General features: G+C 36.7%; 1 protein-coding gene across 1 annotated transcript in view; it reads right to left on the bottom strand.

The window, feature by feature from the left end:
* Positions 1–27,361, bottom strand: part of RASA3 (RAS p21 protein activator 3) — a 148,775-nt gene that overhangs the window by 68,595 nt on the left and 52,819 nt on the right. Inside the window, exons 2-4 of the mRNA XM_039349133.1 lie at positions 18,906–19,023; positions 11,859–11,962; positions 5,205–5,299 (exon numbers count right to left, since the gene is read on the bottom strand). Of these exons, the coding sequence (XP_039205067.1) occupies positions 5,205–5,299; positions 11,859–11,962; positions 18,906–19,023 (317 nt within the window). The remainder of the gene's footprint in view (positions 1–5,204; positions 5,300–11,858; positions 11,963–18,905; positions 19,024–27,361) is intronic.

The raw sequence follows: 27,361 nt of genomic DNA, 5'->3' as shown, positions 1-27,361 counted from the left end.
GGACCGCATGGCGATCGCACAGAGCTAGACCGACTCAACTTCTCGCGCCCCCTGCAGCACATTTATCTACATTTGACTTCTAATTTCCAACTGACCTCACGCAAGCTGGAAATGAATAACCAAATATGCAGATGTTGCTCAGGGGCCGTAAAATGCTCATGTCTGCTCAAAACTATCATTGTGATTTAATTTCCCCCTCCCAGAATTTGTACCTAAAATATCTGTTAGTAAACTAATAAGTAATTAGTAAATGAATAAGTCACAAACTGTAAGGGAGTGGTCTTATAGATAAATAAATACATCTGACGCTTTTGGCAGTGGTTTGCTCTCCAAGCTTGTTTCAATTTAATTTCTGAATGTTTTGTTACCAGAAGCCATACAATCGAAGCTAATACCATCACTAGTTTGTATACTTTTGAACACTAAAGTTCAAGGAATCCCAATTCATTAAAGAAAGTTGAAAAAAATTTATTCAAAAAGCATTATTATAAATCTCTAACAGAGGATAAAAAACAAAGTATAATCCCACTTAATCAAACAACCATCAGGAACATTTGTCATGTTTTAATTGATTTAGTAATGTCTAGTGTTTCCTGAAAGATGTAGTTTGATAAACAGCTTGGTTTTGTTAAAAGTAAGGAGTCTAGTAGACTCTAACAAATGTTAAAAGGTAGGAGATTTTGTAAACTACAGCAATGATAATGTAGGTCAAGTGTGTTTGAATACCGCACTGCACGTATATAATTGCAGTATTTATGCAGCTACAGTATATTATTATATGCTTGTGATCATTTTGGTACCATTGTACTTTGCTGCAGATGCCACTGGAAATTCTAAGAAATGGTTAGAAACAATTGTGATAAGGAATGGTAACAAAGTGTACTCTTGCTGTGGAAGATTTATAAACTGTCTTATAGATAAGATAACCTTTCTTGTCATCTTTTACTATGAGCACACTGGCCCACATTAAAAATTAAATTCTGTTGTCTGCTCTAGAAAGAAAGTATATATCTACTCATATGCATACGTACCACATATGTGCATGATATATACATACATAAATACATACAAATATTAATCACTGTCCATTTTGAATACATAAAAGAAAGAGGAATGTTGAGAGTTCACAAAGTTGATGCTATTATATTTTTTCTAATATAAGCTTGTAACATTTCCCATGTATAAATATTAGATTTATCTGGAACAATATTAAGATCTACTAAAGTATCTAAAAATAGAATAAGCTCTCCAGCCATAATTATCTGATCCATAGCTGAATTAGTACTTGAATACTTAAAAGTATTCAAAACACTTAGGATAAGCTATTGTTTTATCATTAATATTTTTGTTTCACTACAAGGCTGCTACATCCCTAACAGATATTAAATTCTAGAACTTTCTCATATCAAATAGTATACGTTTTTTAAAAAAATCATTGTATTTTAAATTTCCCAATTTAATAAGTATTTCCTGCTTCTAGAAGTATAACAAAGCCCTTTTAAATGCAATGAAACTATTAAAGTGAAGGTAAGTGAAAAAAACTGTACATAGAAAAACTGGAATTTAAAGGAAAAAAGAGAAAAACTTTTAAAAAGTTGTTTGCATGGTCTTTGGTACAGAAAGTTTGTGTGTTCCATATTAACAAGCCAATGGTTAAGGATTTTAGAGAATACTAAAACTGTTGAGTTTAAGATGAGATTAATTCTGTAAAATAGATATTTTCATGTTTAATGCATACCTCAAAAATGTTCTAAAAGGATTAGCTGTCAGCCTCAGTATACTTGAAAGGTAAAATGAGGAGGGGGATGCACTAAAACATATAATATGGTCTTCCTGTATTACTGTTCTTTGGAAATATGTTTAAAAATCCACTGTGCCTCGACATGGCTAAAATCATGTAATTATGGTTTGTTTAAATAACTGTTAAATAAACAAGGATCTAAGTGTGAATTTATTCAGTTTTATCTGTTTTGACATTGTAGATCATATCTTAATTTCCCATTATGTCAAGACTATTGTCTACTTGGATACAGGCACAATGTTTCCAAACATATCCAAATAATTTAATTTAATTTAAAGACTCTTCCCCCATGTTCAGGTGAAACAAGGATGACTTTGGAGTGTCTATTCTCCTTCTGAATATGATTTGTCCAGCATCTACATCAGTGATGACGAACCTTTTAGAGATCGAGTGCCCAAACTGCAACACAAACCCCACTTATTTATCGTTGGATGCCAGGTGGGCATGGCCACTGGATGGGCATGGCCACTGGGTAGGTGTAGCCACTGGGTGGGAATGGCTGCAGTGGTCATGGCAGACTGGGTGGGTGTGGCCACCTTGATGTTGTTTGTGGGGAAGGACGCCTGTGGGGGCTGGGCATGGTTGGGGGAGATCTAGGGGGTCTCTGGCAGGTGGGATCGTAGGCAGGAGGCTTGTCCTGCAGGGTGAGGCGAGGCGAGGCAGGGGGCAGGGCAGGGGTGCCATTTCCATTCAGCATTTCTCGCAGACGTCTCATGACCCAAAGTAAGTAATATCAGCAGTGCCAGAAGAGAATGGGGTTTGTGGAGTAGAGGAGAAGAAAAGGAGGAGGAGGGCAGTTGTGGGTTCATTGGTTCTCTCTGAGCTTCATGGCTTTCATGTAGATGTCTCATGACCCAAACTAGGTAACATCATTAGTTCACTTATTATCCCATTTTGGGTCCTGAAAACCACCATCCTCAGAGACAAACCCCCCCCCCCCCAAGGACCCTTCATATTAACTTTGAGCCAGAAATATTCTCCTTGATTAGCATTCCGGACAATCTCAGAGCAGAAGAACCTGCCTGGCAGGACCTCATTCCTCTTTCCCATGGGGCACATCCCAATGCCCCCATCCTTCCTCCACCATTTCCTGAACCCTAAAGGCCAATGAAGTTTCTCTCAACCACCAGCATCGGCACTCCCAGTTCCTCCGAGCTGCTCCACCATCTCCAGTTTTGCCTACCTCTTGGGGCTTCACCTGGATGCGACACCACCACCCGTTTGTGGATCGGGATGCTCCTCCAAAGGCTGACCGCATCCTCCCTCCTGGCGGCTCCCCTGACCTTTCATCGCCTCAGCTCCACACAACCTCTCACAACCCCGAAATAACCTTCCAGGAGCAAATTCTCCTTTTTTCCTCACTCACCCCAGCCACCCCTCATAAATACCTCGCCCTTTGCCCACTCCCCTCAGACCCATAACCGGCGCCCCCATTCCAGCAGCCCCACTCCAACCACCGGTAGGGCTGGGTCCCTCAGCTATGGTGGGAGTGATTTTGAGGGCTGGCGGCACCTGTTTCGTTTTGGCTGGCATGGCGGCAGCAGCAGCAGTGGCAGAAGCTGGGGTCGGGTTCTGTAGCGCCTAGTGAGGGACCCGCTTCAGAAGCAGCAGCAGAAGTGGCATCGTCATCACAGGCTTGGCTGCCCTAAGTGAGGCCGAGGCTGCAAGCGAGGCCTAAACCTCTCAGCCCGGCCCTGAGGTAAAAACACAAATAGGCAAGAGGAGGAGAGGAAGGGGGCGTGGCCAAAGCATGCGTGCATCCTTGGGTGTGCGAGGGAGAAATTGGAAAAAAACATCTTCTCCCACCAACTCGCCACCATCCACCCACACTCTCCTTCCGATTGGACGGCTTGCCCAGGAGGTTGAGGCAGGCCGGATAAAAAGACAGGTTGGGCCGTAATTTAAGGGTCCCTGAGCTACAGCTTTGGTGGTTCTGTAGGGGGTGGGCATGGCAACCTTACCCTATGCGAGTATTGATGCAGGTTGCTCATGGATGGGACTGAAGGCCTGGGGCGACGTCACCATGCCCACAGAGCAGCTCTGCATGCCATAGGTTCACCACCACGGATCTACATGAATGTGTCTCAGTGATCACTAGTTGATCAATTGATAACCTTATCAAGTAAATTCCAAATGTTATTCTATGTCACACAGAATATCACTTATAAGCAATAGCTACTATTTAACAAAAGTCAAACAAATGATCTGAGACTTCGTAATATTTCCTCTTTCCACTTGGAAGGAAATATAGTGGTTTCCGCTGATACAAATGCCAAGTTAACATAGTATATTTACTACAGCACAGCAAATTTTTATAAAGTTAACTTCTTGGGATACATATACAGGTATAATTATCCAGGCACTGACTGAAACAACCTCTATGCCAGGGCTTTTCAACCTTTTCACCCATTGTACCACTTTTAGGATATGGCAGTATCCGAGTACCACCAGTCACCTAGCAAGGTATCAAAAACTTGATGACCAAAAAAAAAAAAAAAAAGGAAAAAAATGGTAAAGTACAGGTAGCCGAGGTGGCGCAGCAGTTAGAGTGCAGGCCACTTTAGCTGACTGTATTCAGCAGGTCAGCGGTTCAAATCTCACCGGCTCAAGGTTGACTCAGCCTTCCATCCTTCCGGGGTAGGTAAAATGAGGACCCAGATTGTCGGGGGCAATGTAAATATATATATACATTGCTTACTGGTGTACACCGCTTAGAGAGTGCTTGCACTTAAAGCGGTATATAAGTCTCATAAATAAATAAATAAATAAATAAATAAATTTACGACAGTTCGCTTAGTGACTATTCAAAGTTACAATGGCACTGAAAAAAGTGCCCCCCAAGCCACAACCGAGCAAGATACCTGCCTGCCCACCCAGCGGCACTCTTCCTCCTGTCCAAGGTTTTCATTGTTGTGAGCATTTCTGTTGAGGATTGGCTGCGGGGGTCGGGTGGGAGGTGTTTGGCTTTTATTTCCCCCATCTGCTGGGTGGTTACAGCAGGTTTTGGTCACTTCACATGACCCTGGGATACTGTGACCGTCATAAATATGAATCAGTTGCCAAGTATCTGAATGTAAATCATGCTGCAACATTCCAGCTGATTGGTGCTGGAGTCTGGCGCTGATCCTGGCACTTCCACTGAGCCCTGACAGTCCCGAAGAAGTGCTGATCCTGGCGCTTCCGCTGAGCCCTGACAGCCCTGCAGCTCCAGCCGTCTCTCGCTCAGACTTGTGCATTGCTGCCACCAGGATGGTCGCGTACCACCTGGTTGAAAAGCCCTGCTCTATGCAGTTACATTGATCTATAATATTTTCAGCAACAAAAATAATGGGATCCAAGAACATTTTTCTTGTAATTGTTACAGCCACCATAATCTTAAAGACCATGGAAGAGACAATCTCACCTGTACTTCTGAATCAGCATCAACATGTTGCAGTTGAAACCACGTGTCTCGATTATGATATTTCTGCAAATCTTCCTTCAATATTGCTACTTTCCCTGAAAATACATCAAATTGAATGCATCATGATGAATATAAATATTGTTATATAACAGCCTTCCCTGCTTTGGGATATATAGCATTACAACTGCAATTCCCATAATTCCAAGCAAAAGTCTACATTGGCTGGAAAATCCAAGAATTAAAATCCCAACATACCCTTAAGGTTCCAAATTAGGGAAGTTACAAAATATATTTTAGGTAAAACAATCTGTAAAATGATTTTGTTTTAAAAAAAGATTTCTGCAGAGTAGAAAACAACATGTTTTAGTTACTAAGTGTTCAAGCAATGTTTAAAGAGAAATTATGAAATCAATGAAGTTTACTAATAATGCTATACATCAAATTCTTCATGTTGGAGAAAAGCTTATTAACACCAGTAGTTAGCTTTTGGAAAAGCTAACCATCCAAATATTTAATCACTAACAAGGGTTCTTCAGCTGGGATTAGAGACCACGGCTTTTATCTAGAATAATTGCATCAAAATTTAACTACATCTGAAAAACTTTCTATATAAAATGGAAGTTTTATGCATGTTGAAAATTATTTAAAACACTTGACCTAATATTATTTAATTATATAAAAATGAACTTTATTTTTGTAAGTTTTTTTATAGATTATTCATGTAATCAGAAGACCCAAATCATCTAAGAAAACTTATCAAGCACTCAGAAAAGGGTTTGTTTGACAAGTCTATCAGGGGCACATTATTCCAGTTGCTTACAATGCTCTGGATTTTCTCTCAGCCTGAAAGCTTCTTTTGTCACTTAATAAAATTTTCCGGAAACAGCATGGGAAGGGAAATTGCAATAAGAAAGGCAAACTGGAAGATCTGAGAGACTGCCTTGCACAGCTTTCATACAATGTGATTATTAATACTATGACAAAAAGTAAATTGTAAATCCTAGTCAATAGCATATTTTCCTATTGGGCAATATTCTTGCCATAGTAATATCTTGTTGACCGAAGGACGTAGCACCACTCTATCTAAACACTATGCTTAAGAAATTCTCATGATTGAATTCTGGATTTATATTTGCTACATAAATGAAAGCTTTGGCTTTTCATCTGTCCTCCTAGTTTGTAAATTAGGCCAGAAATAATTGTGCATCTGTCACATGAAGGGCACCCAGTATAAGACTCTTTTATTCTTTCAGATAAGTGCTAAACGATCAGATGATGTAGCATGTTTCCTGTTTTTAACTGACGGTCATAGAGGCTGAACTGTTCGTTGCACGGCTGCTAAGAATTCTGTTGTTAATCTATTTCTCTAAGTTCCCAGCATTTGGCCTAAAGCATTTTCAAAGCCTGTTTTAAATGCCCCATAGTTAAGTCAACCCAGCCTCCTAGAAATTGGCTTCAACTCCTGATACATTCATGGACAGGGTCACACAGTTTATTGGCCACCGTGCAACTTCCAAGATGTTTTTCATCTTCTCAATCTAGCCTACAATCTTGCTACTCTCTGAAAACTTCCCATCCAAATATCAGCCAGGCTGAACCCCGTTAAGTTTCCAAGCACCAACCCGTTCAGACAGGCAATGTCTAAACAGTTCATTAAATTTTATTTTGAATGCTTTTATCATATTAAAAAGGAACCATTTTAATACTTTCAGTGTCCTGAAAATAAATAACAGTACATGTCATATTATTTTATATAACGGGCTTAGCAAAATCCTAAAGAAAGAAGCACTGAAGTCAATTCATATTAAATACATTAAATTATTTCAGAGATGTATTACAGGTAGTCCTCGACTTACAGCCATTCATTTAGTAGCTATTTCAAATTACAATGGCACTGAAAAAAGTGACTTATGACCGTTTTTCACACAGCCATTGCAGATCCCTGGGGTCATGTGATCAGACACTTGACAACTGGTATGTATTTAAGATAGGGGTCATCTTTGCGACCTTCTGACAAGCAAAATCAATAGGGAAGCCAGATTTAATTAACAACCGTGTTACTAACTTAACAACTACAGTAATTGTGGCAAGAAAGGTCGTAAAGTGGGATAAAACTCACTTAACAATTGTCTTACTTAGCAACTTGGGCTCAATTGTAAGCCGAAGATTAGCTTTATACTGATAATTGTGTGGATCCTAATTAGACTCTATGCATGGAGAATCACTTTCCATTCATATACAGGGCTGAATTCCAGTGGACCATTAGGTAAGGAAAGAAGCCATTTTTCAAGATTTCAGCCCTTCTCTAAACCCTTCGCAATGTTTCATGGGATTCCTCATCCTTCTAAACAGATGTAAATAAATGAAGCTGCCTCTCATTTCCTTGGCAAGAACATTCCAAAGGTAGATATTGTGTTGATTATTCCCATTAGCAGAAGAAAATTGATTACCCACCTTCATTATTTATAATAATCTTTCCCAATCCAGTGAGCTGGATTATATCGTTATATTATATCTTGAATATAGCTGATCAGGGAAGGCTGATTTAAAACTTACGTATAAAATTTAGAATGAAATTTAATTAATTGTTTAATTTAATTTAATTAATTAATAGTTGCATAGATGTTTTCACTAGATTTGGCATTTTTCTCCATCTATCAAGTCTTTCCCAAGGACTTGGGATGGGCAGATATTGTTGTCTGATGATATTAAAGGTATTGTCGAAGGACATAAACTGTTCCAAATGAAGCTCCCTTTTGTAATTGACTGATGGGGATTTGGGAAGCAGCAGTTCTTGGTCCAACTTACTTTCTCTGATAGTTATGTCTCTCCACTGAAAACAACTAATAGATTTTGATTTGGCTTACTGTGAGCTATCTCCCCTACTTATATATTCTTTGGATCCAACTAAAGGTACAGGCAGGATTTCGAAGTACAGGCAGAATTTCGAAGAGGCAGAGGAACTAGAGATCAAATTGCCAACATATGCTGGATCATAGAGAAAGCTAGGGAGTTCCAGAAAAACATCTACTTCTGCTTCATTGACTATGCTAAAGCCTTTGATTGTGTGGATCATAACAAATTGTGGCAAGTTCTTAAAGAGATGGGAATACCAGACCATCTTATTTGTCTCTTGAGAAACCTATATGCGGGTCAAGAAGCAACAGTGAGAACTGGACACGGAACCACTGATTGGTTCAAAATTGGAAAAGGGTCCGGCAAGGCTGTATACTGTCGCCCTGCCTATTTAACTTATATGCAGAGCACATCATGAGAAAGGTAGGGCTAGATGAAACAAAAGTTGGAATTAAGATTGCCGGGAGAAATATCAACAACCTAAGATATGCAGATGATACCACTCTAATGGCAGAAAGTGAAGAGGAACTAAAGAGCCTCTTGATGCGGGTGAAGAAGGAGAGTGCAAAAGTTGGCTTGAAACTCAACATTAAGAAAACCAAAATCATGGCATCCGGCCCTCTCAATTCCTGGCAAATAGATGGGGAAGAAATGGAGGTAGTGACAGATTTTATTTTTCTGGGCTCCAAGATCACCTCAGATGGGGACTGCAGCCAAGAAATTAAAAGACGCTTGCTCCTGGGGAGGAAAGCTATGGCAAATCTAGACAGCATACTAAAAAGCAGAGACATCACCCTGCCAACAAAAGTGCGTATAGTCCAGGCCATGGTTTTCCCAGTTGCAATGTATGGCTATGAAAGTTGGACCATAAGAAAGGCTGAGCGCCAAAGAATTGAGGCCTTTGAACTATGGTGCTGGAGAAGACTCCTGCGAGTCCCTTGGACTGCAAGGCGTTCAAACCGGTCAGTCCTAGAAGAGATCAACCCCGACTGCTCTTTAGAAGGCCAGATCCTGAAGTTGAAACTCAAGTACTTTGGCCACCTAATGAGAAGGAAGGACTCACTGGAGAAGGGCCTAATGCTGGGAAAGATTGAGGGCAATAGAAGAAGGGGACGACAGAGAATGAGATGGCTGGATGGAGTCACTGAAGCAGTAGGTGTGAACTTAAATGGACTCCAGAAGATGGTAGAGGACAGGAAGACCTGGAGGAACGTTGTCCATAGGGTCGCGATGGGTCGGACACGACTTCGCAATTAACAACGACAAAGATACCCCAACGTATAGATGGACAATTTTGTACAAAAAGATAAGATAGCAGATTTTTTTTTTGCTATTGTGAATCACAGGTTCCTCCTTTGTTGCACTATTATATTTTCCATGCTCTGCACACAAAAGGATGTTTACTTTGGTATAAATGGATAACCTGCCTTTAATAGTTATAACACAGAGATATAATAATATGCCTTATCAAGACTGTCGTTCCAGGGGTTCAAACACTGAAGTTGTGTCTGTGGCATGTGTATTCCTAAATTGCCCTCTGTTTCATGCCTGTTGTTTATTGAATCATTTGTTGGCAAACTATGCCAATTACTTCACCCAGACACTGTGAGATGAATTTGTTGAAACACAGAGAAAGGTCAAGAGGTATTTGGTTATATCAATGGACATAAGCAATACCCTAAAATTTTGGGATCTGCTTATTATCATAAATCCTGGCTTTGTTAAGTCTATGTGAATTCTGGTCTCCGGCTGGCAGACAAATTTCAATCCATCCATTCATCCTGGATGAAAGTGCCTTATATGGAAGGAAAACATATAGGTATATTGACAAAACGTTTCTCTTTTTGTATATCACACTAGCATCCAAGAAATAGTAATGAGCACTATCTGGGATTGCCATGGTGACCGATTTTGCATTATGCAAGCCTGTTACATCAAAACAAAAATAGAGACAGTGGGAGAGGAAATGGTTAGCTTAGTGACAATCTAATCAAGCAGCCCAGAACAGCCGTAGATCCTACAACAATTTCAACCCTTAACAAATATATGGACAGAGAAGACAGCCTTACATTTCACAGATAAAGAAAAAAACCCTTTGGAAAGTTTTGTAAACAAAGTCTGGTAATACAACTTTGCAATACAAATATATAAAATTGAACGTGTTGGATAAAAATTAAGACCCAGGAAGCAGGTTTTGTTTCCTCTCTTTGTTTTTTTTCTTTGGGACACATACTGTTCTTTTCTTGTTATATTATTTTGTTTGTAATACACACTGCCCAGAATCTTTATGGGAGCTGGCAATCTTATAAATTTGACAAATAAATACATTCCCCACTAAATTTCTCCCCACTCAAGCTTTTCTTGGATTTCTTTCTGAATCTCAATATGCAAATATGTATATCCTAGTGTTGCCATTTGTTAGATTATCCCACACAACTGAACTTTTTAAGATTAAAAAAACACTTTGATATTAAAACATTTACATTTAACCAGAGAAGTATACAAAATAGCCAAGTGTTAACCAACAGGACCCTGGATTTTTTCCAGTAGATTCAGGAGTGAAATTATAGCATGGCATCCGCAATAAAGTGTGATGACCTAATTGCATCAACATTGCCACTACATACTAGTCTCCTAACTTATACACAAGTATATACAGTGCAACATTTTCATGTTTGCAGCTTTTGCAAAACATACTTTGATGACATCTATGGAAATATGAGAAATATGCAGTAGATACTTGACTATGCTTCAGTAGTTCAGTTAGGCCAAGACCAATGTACAATCCCACCAAAAAAAAAAAAAGACTGAGGCTAAATTGTATATTATGCTTTCTCACCTTAATAAAATCCTAATTCTTTATACCTACATTATGTTTATCTTGGCAGATTTGCAGAAACCAATAAAAACATAACAAAACATGTTCTGAATTGTAAGAAGATTTAAGAAATTAGAGAAAGACCTGCATTCCAGACCATACAATTTTACAGGAAAACTTTAAATGAACATTTTCCTCATTTCCCTACCCCCTTTTCTTCCTTTGCCTGAACTTTGCTCAATGTTTTCCTGACTGCTACAATGCCTTGAGAATTCCTAGCAGCACCTTTGCTGAAAAAGGAAACATCCTAATCCTTAATCCCTTTGTTTTTTGCTTCCAAAATGTCCTCCTGACTCACTCCTTTTGTTTTCTACTTGTCGGAAGGAAGGAAGGAAGGAAGGAAGGAAGGAAGGAAGGAAGGAAGGAAGGAAGGAAGGAAGGAAGGAAGGAAGGAAGGAAGGAAGGAATTCCCAAAATGTTCAAAACTTACTTTCTCCATATGTTCAAAACATCACCAGAATAGAATGCACTTTTATTTAAAATGCAATTCAAGTGAAACATTCAAACTAAAATTAAATCAAAGTTTAAATGAATACATCCATTCAGCATTAATCGATATTGATGGATCTCTTTATCTATTAGTTCATAGCATGTTCAGATTAACTGTTTTATTTTTTTTTTCAAAACAGAGGTATTTTTTGAAAAGCTTTCATCTAACTCAGAAATAGAACTTTTATTTGATTTTTATTTCGAAGGAATTTTATCCTTTTTATTGTTACTTTATATAGTTATTTAAGAATATAACCCTAACTCAACCATGATGAATAATACTGTTGAAATGTTTATGCTACATTTAAAAAGAATCAATACAAGATTTTTTTTATTCAGTACTGTTGATGACAGCTGTGTAGACATACAGAGCTTCCCTAGTTAAAAGAAATAATTAAGATTGAAAACTGAACAAACATAGAAACACATACCAATGATTGAATCCCTGCGGAACACATCTCTATCGAAAATGTAAAATGACAGATGTCGAAAACTCCGTGGAATTTCACAGTAAAAGTCTTCTCCATAGAAAGGGCTATGTAAAACAAAAATAAAACACTTTAGTATAATTGTTAGAAGCTGGAAATATCTACTGTCAATTTTCCCATTAAAGCTTTTACCTGGCACCTTCAATTTGCCTACTCCTGTCTCATTCATACCACAACTGCCATCAGGCCTGCCACTGCTTAAAACTACCAAATTTATGTGGCTTCAAAACATAATATATCACATCTTCCAAACTGCTTTGAAAGTTGGATCTTTTTTGTATAGCTTGACTCCTGAAAACAGAAACCCAAAACTGCTTTTTAAAGGATGTATATGTATACCCTTATTTTTGCAATGTTGTAAAACTTAAAAGAACACTACGTTGCAGTATAATTTTATATATTTATAATTAAAGTATTATTCCGGACCACAGGCCTTGTATTTTTCTAGAAAAAGAAAAAGGAACTATTTATATACAAATTAAGATAATTTGGCCATTGTCACATTTCAGACTATGTATATATACTGAACTAGAGATACATCAAACTTCTTTTTCTTTGTTATAGAATAAATTGCCATAAAATAATTATAAGTACCATCCATTCTTTTCAACATAATTGTTTAAGACTATCCCATTGTTCAGTAAACAATCTATCATAAAAAATAGGAAGTAGTTGGCAAGTTATATGCATTCCATGTACAAGCAGTTGGAATGCTATTACAAACATATTAAAATAATAGCTGCATATTCTTTTATTTTTTTTCCACACTCTTTTTTAATTCTCTTGTGAGGGTAGGACATGGCCTCCTGCTGCCATGATAACTTTCTCTGTATTTTAGTACTTTGTCTTATCTCCTTTTCCATTCCTTCCCTTTCTACCAACTTGGCAATCTATGGGCACAGCTGAAATCACTATGCAGCAAGCACCAGCTTTCCTTCTATCCTGGGGTCTGCTAAATACTTTAGGACTCTAACTCTCAACTAGTATGGACAACCAGAGGCTCCACATTCAAAAGATTGATATTTCTATTGCACAGAATATTTATTCTAAGGGTACTTAAAGTGCACCTACAAATGATGTATTTTATCCCTAGCTAATCACTTCAGGGTTTATATTTAAAACAAGCAAGAAAATATAGAATAGAATCCAATGGAGAATACAGCTGAAGAAGTACGATTTGAAATATCAGTTCTCAGTACTAGGTATAACGCCTGAACATATTCAGAATCCTGGACCAGCCATTTCAACTGTATTTGCTGTCTGATCTGACTAATTGGAATTATGTTCACTCGTTTGGTGATTGCCTTTCCCCAGCTAGGAATTAATTTTATTCAGCACGAGGCAAAAAAATAATTTTATATTTCAGAAGAGCTCTTGAACAATTTCTTCTCTTCTTCCAGGCTACTTAAAGTGCTATTCTCTCCTACAGAATTCAAGTTAATACTGTAGCAACTGTTGTGAGCCTAGACCTTTTATGGGCTTATCTGTAAGTATGATCTTCCTAATTAGCAATGACCTCTAAATAAGGAAAAATTCATTTGAATCAATTTGTTCTTGAGTCATTCCATATTGGAAGACAGCAAGCCCAAAGGGAAAAAAACCATACACAGTTGTTGGGAGTGCCTTTAAAAAAAAAAAAGTCTTACTTTTACAGCATTCCTGGAAGAATACATATGGGAAGGTTGTGACATTCCCACCAATACTAACAGTCACATGGGCAACAAAATCATGTGATCCAGTGGTTTCAGAACAATTTCTAGAAGAAGCACTTCCTATTTATATTTGTCCAAAGAAAAACGCTAAAAGAATGCAGCCAAATTGACACTGGGAAGATCTTTACGAACAATATATTCTTTGTAAGAGAGAGCTGACCCACAGTGCATTTTTCTGACTAAAACAAGTACCTCTTGAACTATCAAACTATTGCAACATTATTTTAGAGCAGTACAAACCACATATTTTAAATATCAAAACAAACACCTACAGATGCAAATAGAAAATATTTAAAACTAGATTCAAAGAAAGAGAAATATTTAGATAAGGAATTGAATGAAATCATGCAAAAAATAAAACCAAAGTTTAGAACCATATCAGGGCTTTTAAAAACAGCCTTTGGAGCCTACTGAAAGCTGGGCAAAGAGGGAATTGCTTTCTTTATGTAGAGAATTCATAACAAAAAGCTTTACTCTGAATAAACCCACCACCTTTATTTTTCATGATAATGGAACCTAAAGAACAGTGTTTCTCAACCTTGACAATTTTAAGGCATGTGGACTTCAACTCCCAGAATTCCACAGCCAGCATTGCTGGCTGTGGAATTCTGGGAGTTGAAGTCCACATGCCTTAAAATTGTCAAGGTTGAGAAACACTGCTATAGAAGAACCTTTGAATGTCACAAATTGCACATAAATGTATGTGTGATAAATATAAGAAATTCATGATTTGATATTTACTAAAAGTTTCAACGAATTCTTATATACCTAACAAACATCTGTATTTAAAATCAGATTAAAAATTGATTATGTATGTTTACATTGAAACTATTGTGCAAATATCTATCAATTAATTTCCAAAAATCCTTTCCTAATTTGAAATTGTCAATTACTAGGCTCATTCACAAAACCTGATTAAACTATGGCTGAGAAACAGTAAAAAAAATCAGAGTATTTTAAGATCCAGCTTTATGGCCAATAGGATTCATTAGTTTTCTGGACTCATTCTTAATTGCAAGAAATTTCACACACATACTCTTAACCAGTTTTTAAATTCCATATCCAAGTCTGTAATACTTTTTTAAGCTTTCTTTTATTTAATGTATTCTTTTACAATAAAAATGAAAATTTGGTAAGAGAAAGTAATAAACATGTAGATATAATAATTGTCATTCATAATTATATTTTTTTCATAATTTACCTTTTAGCTCTGCAAAATATTGAATTACACTATAATGTAAAACCTAAAAGCAAACAACTTCATACCCAACTCTATGAAATTCCTTTATTAGCTTGGAATGAAATTTGATAATTTTAATAATGCTTTGGAGGGTTTCTCCCTCAATTATATTATCTTACAACAGAGTGTCTCAGGTGGCATTTGATCAGTTTAAGAATTAAAAATACTGTTACATTTCTCACAAAAGGGAAGAATTATGAATGCAGTTGCATTGCAACCTTCACAGTAACTAATAATAAGAGATCCCAAACTGAATGTCTCCCATGTGGCTTATAAATGAATTTTAAAAAGAAAGTAATTAAAAATGCCACAGCAAATGTTATATTCCATGGCAGGAATTTACATCACAGAGTTAAAACAGAAAGAAACCAAATACACGTATGAAAAGTATAACATGCAATGTACAAGTAATTAGTAAAGCATATGTAAAAGTTTAGGTTCCCTTAGTCAAATTGCATGTTTCAATGAATTCCTATGAGTAGAAACTGACACAGCTTCTATACTGTGAAGTTAAATGCATCTTTCTGCAAATGTAAATGTTTTTTCTGTGTAATTTGTTTATAGATTCAAAGTAAGAAATATGGCATATGCAAAAACTGGACACTCTTTCAGGCAGTACTTTGTAAGGTCTACTTTGATAGAAATACTGTTAACTGCTTATAAGTGTTTTCTGTAGCCAACTTTTAAAAATCTTTCTATTTAAATTTTGGATTCCCCCCCCCCCCGTACTCTTCTTTGCAGATATCTTCTAGCTCAGAAAGATTCTTAGATCTACTTGCATGCAGTGCAATTTGGGGAGCCTTCTCCACTGCAATTTCTTTGTATGTCTTTGATTCTGCCGGGATTCCCAGCAAGTATAGTCAATGGCTGGTCTCAGATAATGTAAGGTAGAAGATAAAAAAGACATGATACTACTTCTTTGTGCAATTAATTTAAAAATAACAATAACACTGGAATACCGTAGTTCTGTTTCTTTTGTTCGTGTCAATTCTTTTTTGGAATTTTTTAAAATCAAAATTTTTCTTTTAAATTAAATTTAAATGATTTCAATGCTTTAATGCTTTTTAGATGTTACACAGCATATGACTTTTTAAATTAGAAATTTAGAGGTGAACATTAGTAAGACCAAAAAGCAATACCTGAAACATTTCAGGAACTTAGTAGAAGAAATCTAAAAGGTCTCACCCTTTTATTTATCTTCTCTCTTAAAAGAAGTTTGGATAAAGGCAATCTCTTCCCAATCTGTTTTATCAGCCAATAGCTATCTTTGGCTAGGTGTAAGACTCAACAGACAGAAAATGGAAGAAAAAACCCTGATGTTTGATTGCCTGACTGGTATTGTGTCAACAACAACAACATAGTATGCACTAGTGCAGGGCTTTTCAACTGGTGGTACGTGTACTACCAGTGGTACTTTAGCACCTGGCAGGTGGTGCGCAACCCCTAGCCAAGTGTAGCTGGGGAGGGAACGAACTAAAGCAGTGCCGCACAGGCCTGGAGATCATCAGCTGGAGCTGCAGGGCTTGGCCGAAGCCCCAGGATCTGCACATGTAGCTGCATTCTGGTTGGAGTTTCCGGTGCACCCAGAAGAGAAAAAGAGAAGAAGGGCAGAGAGAGGAGAAGCTATAAAAGGAACAGGTTTTGGCAGGAGAGAAAAAAAAAGCATACGGAGAAAGAGAGAGAAGACAAGAGGCTTTTGTTAGTGAAGGAGAGAGTGAGCGAGTGGCCTTTGTGAGTGAAGGGTGACTGAAAGAGCGAGTGAGAGGCTTGTGCAAGCAATGTGTGAGTGAATGGGATAAGAGAGAAGCTTGTGCGAACAACAACGTGTGAGTGAATGAGAGCAAGCGAGAGGCTTTTGCTAGCAAAGGGTGGGGGGGTTGTGAGTGAAGGGTGAGAGAAAAGGAGAAAAGTGAGGGGGAGAAGGGAAAAAGAAAAGGCATTGACTTCTGAGTTCCACTGTTGCAGTAGAAAGGAAGTATTAACACTGAACCTCAACTTTTTACTTTTCCATATTATAAACTAGCCATTTCTATAACAACAAATGAATCTAACCAGTAAAAGCCCAAAATCCCCCCCCCTTTTTTTTTAGTCATCAAGTTTTTGACACCTTGCTACACACTGATGGTACTCGAATGTTGTCATGTCCTAAAAGTGGTACAATCTGTGAAAAGGTTGAAAAACCCTGGACTAGTGGTCTATTTATGTGGAAGTATATTCAAGAATTAAGACAAAACTTGTTCAAGCTGTTGCTGCTGCTACATTCAAATGCTTCTCTAAAGAGAAAGAAGCTTGAGGTGGGATTGCTGCCCAGGCACTGTAATGTTGGAAGAACTTTGTTTTGTTGTATAGTTATTAGTGAACAGCTTACTTCTAACTTTGCAAAGTGTGTATCTGACTTCTCCATGGGAGACAGAATATTCCCAGCCTCTGAACACATTCCATATGAATGTTGTAATGAAATTCTAAGAGAAAAAACTTAATCTAATCTGATGCCAAAATGTTAGCCGTAAAGCATAATGTATGCATCATTATGCTTTATATGTACATAAAAATCCATCAATTCCCTTTGGTTCACAGGAATTCTTTAAAAACCAAGTATTCATGTTTTTAAACACCTATGTCAGAAAAGAAAGGATTAAAAAATAAGCAAAACTAATTCATCCAACCTCAAGTAGGGTAAGTTGTTTAAGATGATGTGTCAACTCATATGATAAAAATTGTTTTAATATTTTATGTTGCATGTCTCATGTATCTGTCACTGGATGTTTTCTTTCACATACTGAAATACCTTTTTAAACTACCCTATTAACACAAAAAAACAAATTGAACATTATGCATGCCTGATAATGCTAATAATGGATGTCTTCTCCCTGTTTTTATGAGCATTTGTAAAGTCTCACTAAATATTACACGTTTGAGACAAGGACGCCTATTCTACTTTAGTTCCCAATACTAAAGAGTCCCCCTCCCATTCCAGGCATATGACAGTTATGAATCTGCTTTTAAAAATGAGTGCAGACCAATGTCTATGTGGCTGATGAAGAAAAGGCAGAAAAGAATTCTTATAACCTAATTGGACTGCAAATGTTTGGGACTGCAGACTTATAGATGCTGTTTGGCATGAGGTCCAGAATTACTTGCAACCAGTAAGTGAAAAGTAAAGTAGAAACTTGTGCTGCTGTTTGAACCTTCCATGTTCTTCTACAGTAAGACATGTGACAATTCTACTACAGTGGAAAACTGCATATTCATATAATTATTTCCTGAATATTATATTCAGCAATGAAGGCAGATCTTGTTACCAAATGTATATATTAATTTAAAGATTCTGTCTTTCTATCCAAGGCCTGTTTCCTAAAAGCAGGAAAGGGTCTTTTTCTGTATTGTTCCCAAATGCCTACTCTCTTGAGGTTTAGGAAAACTGTAAAGATGCAGCCACTTCTGTTGGTGCTTAAGTGTTAGACAATTTTAGCACATAATTCTTGCTTGGCCAGTTTCTATCCATACATTAATGGCCCTATCCTACTCATGTTTTCCTGGCAATATGCACCATAATTTCATGTATGGAAAAAGACTGTTGTATCTTCACAGACCCTAATCTCACTCCACATCCCTACAATCATTATGCAGTCTCTTCCCCACAGCCATCTTCAGTCACAGTGGGTGACTTTGGGTCAGTCACCTTCTATCTGCCCAGCCTGCCTCACAAGGATGTAATTGTAGGGAAATACTGGAGGAAGGAATGGCATTTTGTATACTATCTTAAGCTCCTGAGCAAAGGCAATGTACATACATCGAATATATTAATACAGAAGCAAAACATAACAGAGTAACTTTTGTTTTAACAATTGGAGGAAGAAAGTTCTTAGGGAACTGTTGATTTTATTGAACATTATTGTTTCTGCATTATATATTTGTGCTCTATTACATATATTTAAAATTGCCTGATAACAGTTCCCACTTCACAAAACAGAATACTGTGCCTAAAATAAATTAAGGTACAAATGCTAAAATAATTTAAATTCAGTGAAATATTACCATAGTGATTTCTCCACTATTTTGGTCCTGAAAACTTCTTCCTGGTCCAAGTTTACTGTACAATAACAATCCCGCATTTTGTTTGGCCCTGGATATGTAGGAAGATTCTTAGCTTCCCCTAAAAACAAAAAAAGAAGACAATTGAGTGCTGATACAGCTGACAGATATTCATCTCATAAAACTGATATTTTAACTGAATATATCCTAACACATGTAATATGCTTTGTTCAAGTTGGAGTAAACATTTAAAAGGTTGAGTGCTTTAAAACTAAGGTATGAAACTAAGGCCATCATACTCCTACTAGAGAGCAAACAAACTGTTTGCTAATCATGTTTGATGGACATCTTCACATGATGTTGCCTCCATCTTATCCCCAGCCCAGATCCACCCTTAATTGTTCCAGTTGTCACAATTTCCTTCTTCTTCCAATACAAAATTCCCATGCGATCTCGGGTGCTTCAAGTGAACCACGTGAAAACAGCTATCAGCTCAGCTCCAATCAGCCCATTAAATGACACAGGGAAATTCCACCTTCCCATCCTCTGCTGGGCCCTGGGTCTCTATAGTCATTTTCAGTTTATCTGCAAATGAGTCTGGACATGTGGTCTTGATTTTTAAATTCTCAGAACTGTCAGCCAGGAATCCTGCTATTTGCTGGGGGGGTATAATTTGTGTGGGGGTGTATACAGTTTGTACTAGGAAGATCTTAAATTAGGAAAAGTATGAGTCACACATACTGTACATGCAAAAGTGAGATGAGGATGGGAGAGAAAAGACATTTAGTGCTCTGGTTTATAGTTTGTGCTTTATATTTCAAATCAGCTCTTCCAATCACTTTGGCCAACTTTGGGAAGAGGGGTTGGTTCCATCTTCTATTTCTCTAACAGCACTTTGAAATGATTTTACAGATGCTGCCTTCTAGAGAAATTACAGGTTACTACAGATTTCTGATAGTATCGTCTATGAAATCATTGGATCCTAAGAATAAGTGGAGCACAAGGCAAGGTGGCACCACTATCTGCATAATGTTATGCTTGAAGCTGCAATAGGGAAAGTGGAATGATCTATCATTTCTATGACTATAGTCTAGGAAAATAGCACATCTGCAAAAATGTCAAAAACATGGCATTTGGACCTAAAATCTTAAGAAAAATTGTGCTATAAGTTTCAGGTTTCTCAGAACTAAGCAAAACTATTCAGTGGACTCTAATGTTCTTCTAATGCTATAGATTTAATCCCCAGAAAACAAAAGCTTAATTTACATCTACAATCACTTCATATCAAGAAAACAAAGATTTTGGATGAATATCATAAATAAAATACATATCCAATATCTGAACTACTTTTGTCAATTATTTTAATAATCATAAAACTATGAATGACCAAATTGAAGCTATCTTATGGCAGAAATTACATAAAGACACAGCTAATAAGCTGGATGCAACTTAATTTAATCAGCTTTCTCACACAACAAGAGGTTGGCAGGCAAAGCTTACATTATGAATAGGTCAGTTGAAAATTGAGGGTTTCAGCTGTTAAATCACTGTGCAGATGGCTCTCCATGGTAGGGTTTAAAAACTTAGCAGTTTTTTTTACCTTTAATAGTGAGAGAGATGTGGCTGTAACTGCACACATCAATACACATTCATTTAGGAATTTTGGTATTTTGAAATAAGCAAGAGAAATAATCCAAAGGAAGGGAAAGTTTAATCATCATTTCCTTAAAAATTTAAGCTTAATTTTAATGTGCCAGTTGATTATATTTTTTTGCATAGACATATCTATTGGATTGCCCCTAACAGAAAAGAGCTGGGATTGAACATTATATTGACAGGCATTCAAGTACTTTAATTTGTAAGGCTTTTTTGATCATAGGCATTTTTGGATTTTAGTCTTTGCAGCCTTTAGGCATTATCTCATTTAAGACTGAGGCTATCCACAATAGCAGAATTTCAAAGTATACTGCTTCAAAAAAATACTATTTCATGCTTTTTTTTGTTTCTGATCCTTTCTGATTTATAGAAAAATTACCAACAGCAGTATCCTGCCAAAAATCCACCTTCTTCCCTGCCATCCCCACCATTTTGGCAATGGGGGAATGGTTTTAATACGTTTTGAAAGCTGGAACAATATATGCTTCATAAATGTACAAAATGTTCCTTTTAATAATCTCGTCTAACTAATTGTCTCTATTGGGACACAAATTATGCTGGTCATTCAAGCAATCTTTCCTGCACACTTTTTTATTTTAATCTCTCATCATCTTTGCCTTTAAAAAACTGACATAAGGCGTAAAGGCCCTCTTCTTCTATGTACGTTATAAAGTTGGACCAAGAAATAGAATTCCAACTTATTCTTTCCCCTATATGATATTTTAGCATTTGCACTCTTTTGATCTCAACTGTAAAAACTACAGAACTGTGATCTTGATTTTTACTTCAAATAGATGTTCTTGTTAGAAAGTGAAACATCTTAATTAGATGCAGAGCATTACAGTCTGTAAAAATCTTCCCAGTTCATGTTCTTCTGTTTATTTTCAGAAACATGCATGCTATTTTTACATATACATATAAATAAAATATTCCATTATCATGCATAATTCTGATTTCAGGTTTAAGTATTTTTTACAGATAATCATTTTCTGGTCCACCAGCAGAGAGGTATATTTCTGGGGTGACTCTTAAGTCTCTTGAGGCATTCCTGAGGAAAGCTCACTGGCTTAGTATTTATCCCTGACAATGAGGAAGGAAGAGCATTTTGGCTATCTACAAGGAACAAATGGTGGAGATTTTCAACCCGTGCATTCCAGAACTCTGTATTTCTCTTGACCTAGCAACTACATCTAACAGAAACAGTTATTTTAACTTCTACATGTATCATTAAAGGGAAGCTTTTTTTTTTTTTTAAAAAAGGGAATACAGAAGAACTTTCTTACCTCTTCTGTTTCTGCCCTACTCAGCGTAAATTGGCAACATTAAGGAAGTCCTTAATTCTTCCTCCACAGAATCACTCTACTTACTTCAATAAGATGTTATATTAATATTGCTTTTTACTATTTATTTTTATGCTTTTCTATTAAGAACATAATAAAGAAAAAGCAGAAATGGAGTCCATCACTCTGTTCCCAGGTATATCCAGGCAGCGAATGAGCACAGCATCTCTTTGCTATTTGTGCACAACCACTAGTATTTACATCATATTATCCCGATGTGGGTAATTACAGTAATTATCATGACTAACAGCTGCTGATAGCATTATTGTTCATTTTTTAAGTCCCATTAAAAGTTACTGAAGTTGTTTGCCATCACTTTATCTTATGGTAACAACCAGCACAATCTGACTATATGCCATAGAACAGGGCTTTTCAACCAGTGGTACGGGTACATTGGCACCTGGCAGGTGGTACGCGACCATCCTAGAAAAGTGGTAGCGGGGGAGAGGAATGAGCTGAACCGATGGCAGCACTGCACAAGCCTGAGAGAGAGACAGTTGGAGCTGCAGGGCTGGCAGGGCTCAGCGGAAGCGTCAGGATCAGCGCCAGGTTCCAGCTGGAGCTCGACACTGATCCTGGTGCTTCTGCTGAGCCCAGAAGAAGCGCCGATCAGCTGGAATGTTGCAGCATCTCCAGGGTCTTGTGATCTACATTCAGATGCTTGACAACTGATTCATATTTATGGCGGTCACAGTGTCATGTGAAGTGACCAAAACCTGCTGCAACCACCCAGCAGACGGGGGTAATAAAAGCCAAGCACCCCCCACCCCACCCCCCACTGCCAATCCTCAACAGAAATGCTCACAACAATGAAAACCTTGGACAGGAGGAAGAGTGCCACTGGGTGAGCAGGCAGGTGTCTTGTTCAGTTGTGGCTTGGGGGGCACTTTTTTCAGTGCCATTGTAACTTCGAACGGTCACTAAGCAAACTGTTGTAAGTTGAGGACTACCTATACTTTATCACTTTTTTCTTTTTTGCGGGGGGCTTATCAAGTTTTTGACACCTTGCTAGGCGACTGGTGGTACTCGGATAATACCATATCCTAAAAGTGGTACAATGGGTGAAAAGGTTGAAAAGCCCTGCCATAGAAGGGTAATTTCCTTTATCTATTTTGAATTTTCCACTTTTTTCAGGTTGCAACATTATGAAATAAAGAAAAATGTTGCCATTCACTTTCTTAAGACAACATGTAAGTTAGTTTAGAAAATTCTGTGTGCCTATTTTTGAAGCCCCAAGTCCCAAATCTTGCAAACTTTCATGACAGAAGAGTTATGCCAACCTGTTGATTATTTGGGGCATTCTTCTCTGTCCCTTCTCTAACTCCATGATATCCTCTTATACATCCATCTACATATCCAGCAGCTAGAAGGCCAGCTCATTCTTATCAGAAAACTGAACTCATCATTTGCAGAGGATCTTCTCTTTCCCTTCCCTTTGTTTTTTCTCCTGCTTTTGTCAGTGATAGATTACAGCTCTACTCCCAATTCCTTTTTTCTTCTCTTTTAAACTCCCCTGGCATTTATCTGCAAAACTTACACTGAGTGTTACAGGTTGTCTGCTCCATTTCTATAAATGTTAACCTTTAAATGCGAAGGTATCAAATAACTTATCTCTATTAGAGATCACAGAGAGACTGTTTTTCTGTTAATTTGCTTAAATCATTTTAAGGCTAGTAATCATCTTGGGATAAGTTAAATAAACACTGCATTAAGTTCTTTTGTTGGTCTGGAAGAAAGAAAAATCTGTCTATCTACTTCCTCTGCAATGAATCACCAGGCGTAATTTTTCTAACTACTATCATATTCCACTAAAAAGCCTCACAGGTTTAGCTTTTCCTATAAAGAAATAGAACCCAAATCATAAATCATACAATCTCTGTTCACAGGTTTTACACAGTACATCATCTTTCATGAAACCTGAAAATCACAACTTTTTCTGGATCTGGTTCACACTCCAAATATGGTAACATGACAAAGCTGTTACATTACTGACTTTTATTTCCAGTTCAATTGTAACCTTTATTTTTCTTCACTGCTTATTTTGTACAAGTAATATTTATTGTAATCCCAAAGATCGTGCAACTTAAACTGCAAATAAATTAAACCTTAATTGTTATTCATTCACTTTTAACTTTCCAACCATTATTTAAATTGTTATTGTATTGTTTAAACGTTAACACAGAAATATGCTTTTTAATACTGTTTTTGCTTTTCTTATGTCAACCTTATATTTATTATCCTACAACTGTTTTTTATTTTCTTCCTATAGGTCCGACTCCTACTTTTAAAGGAATATGGATTTCCCTAGTGCTGCTTATGAATTATATTGTTACCTTCTGAATTTGTCTCTGCCTTTCCTAATCTAAAGCATGCATTTATTTACAGTTTTATTACAGTGGATTGAATCTTCTAATTTTTTTCTTTCAATTTCTTTTTTTGTCACTTTAATCATTAAAAACCTTAAAGTTTTCTTTTAAAATGAAGTGCAATTATAATGAGATTTAATTTAGAAGTCTGATGGAATGTAATTCAACTATTTTTTTTAAATGTCAATAAAACAAAGCAAAACAAAAACTAGAACTAAACTGTAGAATTGAACTATTTCCAATTTGTAATCAGTTTTAGAAATACATTAATTACCTTACTTAGAGGAGAGGAATGTTTATCTTATCCTATCACACATGATGTTCTCTCAATGCAGTGGAGTTCAGCATCCTAAACTGGCCTATTTTTATGTTAACAAAGCTGGCAATTAATTTTAGGAGAGAGAAACACATCAACAGAAGTCTAAACAATTTTGTTGGAAAAAATAAATCTTGCACATTCTATTTTCAGCTCATTTTGTCATTTGATTTGGTGTTTCTAAATTCAACCATTCCAAATGGAATGAGAAAACTATTATCATGTATAACAGGCAGTCCTCAATTTACAACTATTCATTTAACAACCATTGGAAGTTACAACAGCATTGAAAAAGGACTTATGACTAGTCCTTGCATGGTCACATGAGAATGAATTTGGGTGTTTGGCAACCAGCAAGTATTTATGATGGTTGCAGCATCCCAGGGTCATGTGATTACTATTGGCAACTTTCCCAGCCAGCTTCAAGCAAGGTCAATGGGAGAACTGGATTCACAAAATAACTGCATGATTCACTCAACGATTCCAGTGATTCAGTTAATAACCGTGGCAATAAGGTAAAATTGTGTGCGACTCATTTAACAACCACTTTGCTTAGCAATTGAATTTAAGATAGATAGATAATCTTTATTGTCATCTTTTTCTGTGGGCACAATGGCACACATTAAAAATGAAATTTTGTTGCTTGCTCTCAAAGTGTACACATACATAACACACATTTAACCATATTATAAACAACATATGTATAGTCCTATACCCTTACATATAAGTAACATAAATATTAATCATTGTCCATCTTGAATACATAACGGAAGGAAGAAGCTTTAGAGTTCATACTGTATGGAACAAAACTGTGACTGAATCTGGATGTTCTGCTTTGAATATCACAAAGCCTCCTCCCAGAAGGCAACAAGGAAAACAGGTCGTGAAGAGGATGTGTAGTGTCCCAGACAATCTTTTTTTTTTAATTTAAAAAGTTTTATTAAAAGTTACAAAATAAATCCATTTACCCTCCCCCCAACCCCCACCTCCCGACTTCCCGGAGCCAAATACAGGGTATTTCAAACATCTTAAACATAATCTAATTAAGTTAACAAATATATTAATCATAAGCTAAACAAGTTTAACAATTTATACAACAATTAATATCATACTTAAACCTTAACTCCCTATTAAACCTTAATAACATATCATAAACAAATCAATTTATAATCAATTATTATATAATAAAAAAGTTTTAATTTAAATATTAATAATAGTATTTATTATTTAATCATAAAATAAGTGGAACTTTTCAGTTCCATATTTAATCTTAATATAATCTATCCATCTTCTCCATACCATAATATATCTTTCTTGTGTATGATCCTTTAAATAAGCAGAAATTTTAGCCATTTCTGCTAAGTTGGAAACCTTAAATGTCCATTCTTCTAATGTAGGCAACGAATCTTTCTTCCAGTATTGACCTATCAATAACCTTGCTGCTGTAATTAAATTCAACATTAAAACAGTATCTTTCACATCAAAATCCTCAAAAATCCCTAATAAAAATAATTGAGGAGTAAACTTTATCTTCCTTTTGAAAATATTTTGAATGTTCCACCAAATCATAATCCAAAAAGCCTTAATATTTTTACAAGTCCACCAAATATGAAAATAGGTTGCATCAGAACTACCACACCTCCAACATTTGGGTTGTAAGTTAGGATACATACAAGATAACTTTTTTGGATCCAAGTGCCACCTATACAACATTTTGTAAAAATTTTCTTTTAAATTTTGAGCCTGTGTAAATTTAACGTTTCTAATCCAAATTATCTCCCATAAATCCAATGGGATTGATTCCTGGATATTCTGAGCCCATTTCAGCATACAATCTTTAACCAATTCCGTTTCTGAATCCAATTCTACTAAAATATTATAAATTCTTTTTATATGTGCCTTATTCTGATCTTTAATCTGTATTATCAAATTTTCATCTCCTAATGTTATTCCCACTTTCTTATCTTATCCCCACAGAAATAGAGCACAACAATGATAAAAACTGTCTTGAATGCATTTGGGTCAATATAAAAGGGGGGGGGGAATGACATTGCCATAGGTGTATACTACAGACCACCCAACCAAACAGAGAAAATAGATGAACTTTTTGGTAGTCAGCTAACTAAGGTATGTAGGAAGCACATCACAATAGTAATGGGGGACTTTAACTACCCTGACATCAACTGGGAGACAAACTCCACACCAAGTGGAAGATCAAACAGGTTCCTGGCAAACCTAGCAGACAACTTTCTCCCAAAAAGTAGAGAAGGGAACTAGGGGGTTAGCCATTTTGGATCTAATTCTCACTAACAGAGATGAAATGATAGAAGGTGTTGAAGCCATAGGAACCCTGGGAGGAAGTGATCATGCAATATTAGAATTCAACATTATAGAAGCACAAGCAATAGAACACAGTCAAACTAGAGTCTTGGACTTCAAGAGAGCTAATTTCAATAAACTTAGAGAGGGATTGGGAAGGATTCCATGGATGAGAATCCTCAAGGGGAAAACAACTCAAGAAGCTTGGGAAATTTTGAAAAAATGAGATAATAAAAGCACAGTCTCGCACAATACCAACAAAGAGGAAAAACAACAGCTCTCAAAAGAAACCAGCATGGCTGCATAAAGAACTCTCTGACAAATTGAAAGATAAAAAGGACAAGTATAGAAAGTGGAAAGAGGGGAACATAACTAAGTCAGAATATAAGCAAATAGCCCGAGCCTGCAAAGATGAAGTGAAGAAAGCCAAGGCTCAAAATGAACTGAGGCTTGCGACCAAAG

Source organism: Crotalus tigris, unplaced genomic scaffold (assembly GCF_016545835.1).
Source record: "Crotalus tigris isolate CLP2741 ecotype Arizona unplaced genomic scaffold, ASM1654583v1 scf7180000018227.753833, whole genome shotgun sequence".
NCBI lineage: Eukaryota > Metazoa > Chordata > Lepidosauria > Squamata > Viperidae > Crotalus > Crotalus tigris.
The sequence above is the reverse complement of the archived record's forward strand: the minus strand, read 5'-3'. Positions and strand labels throughout refer to the sequence as shown.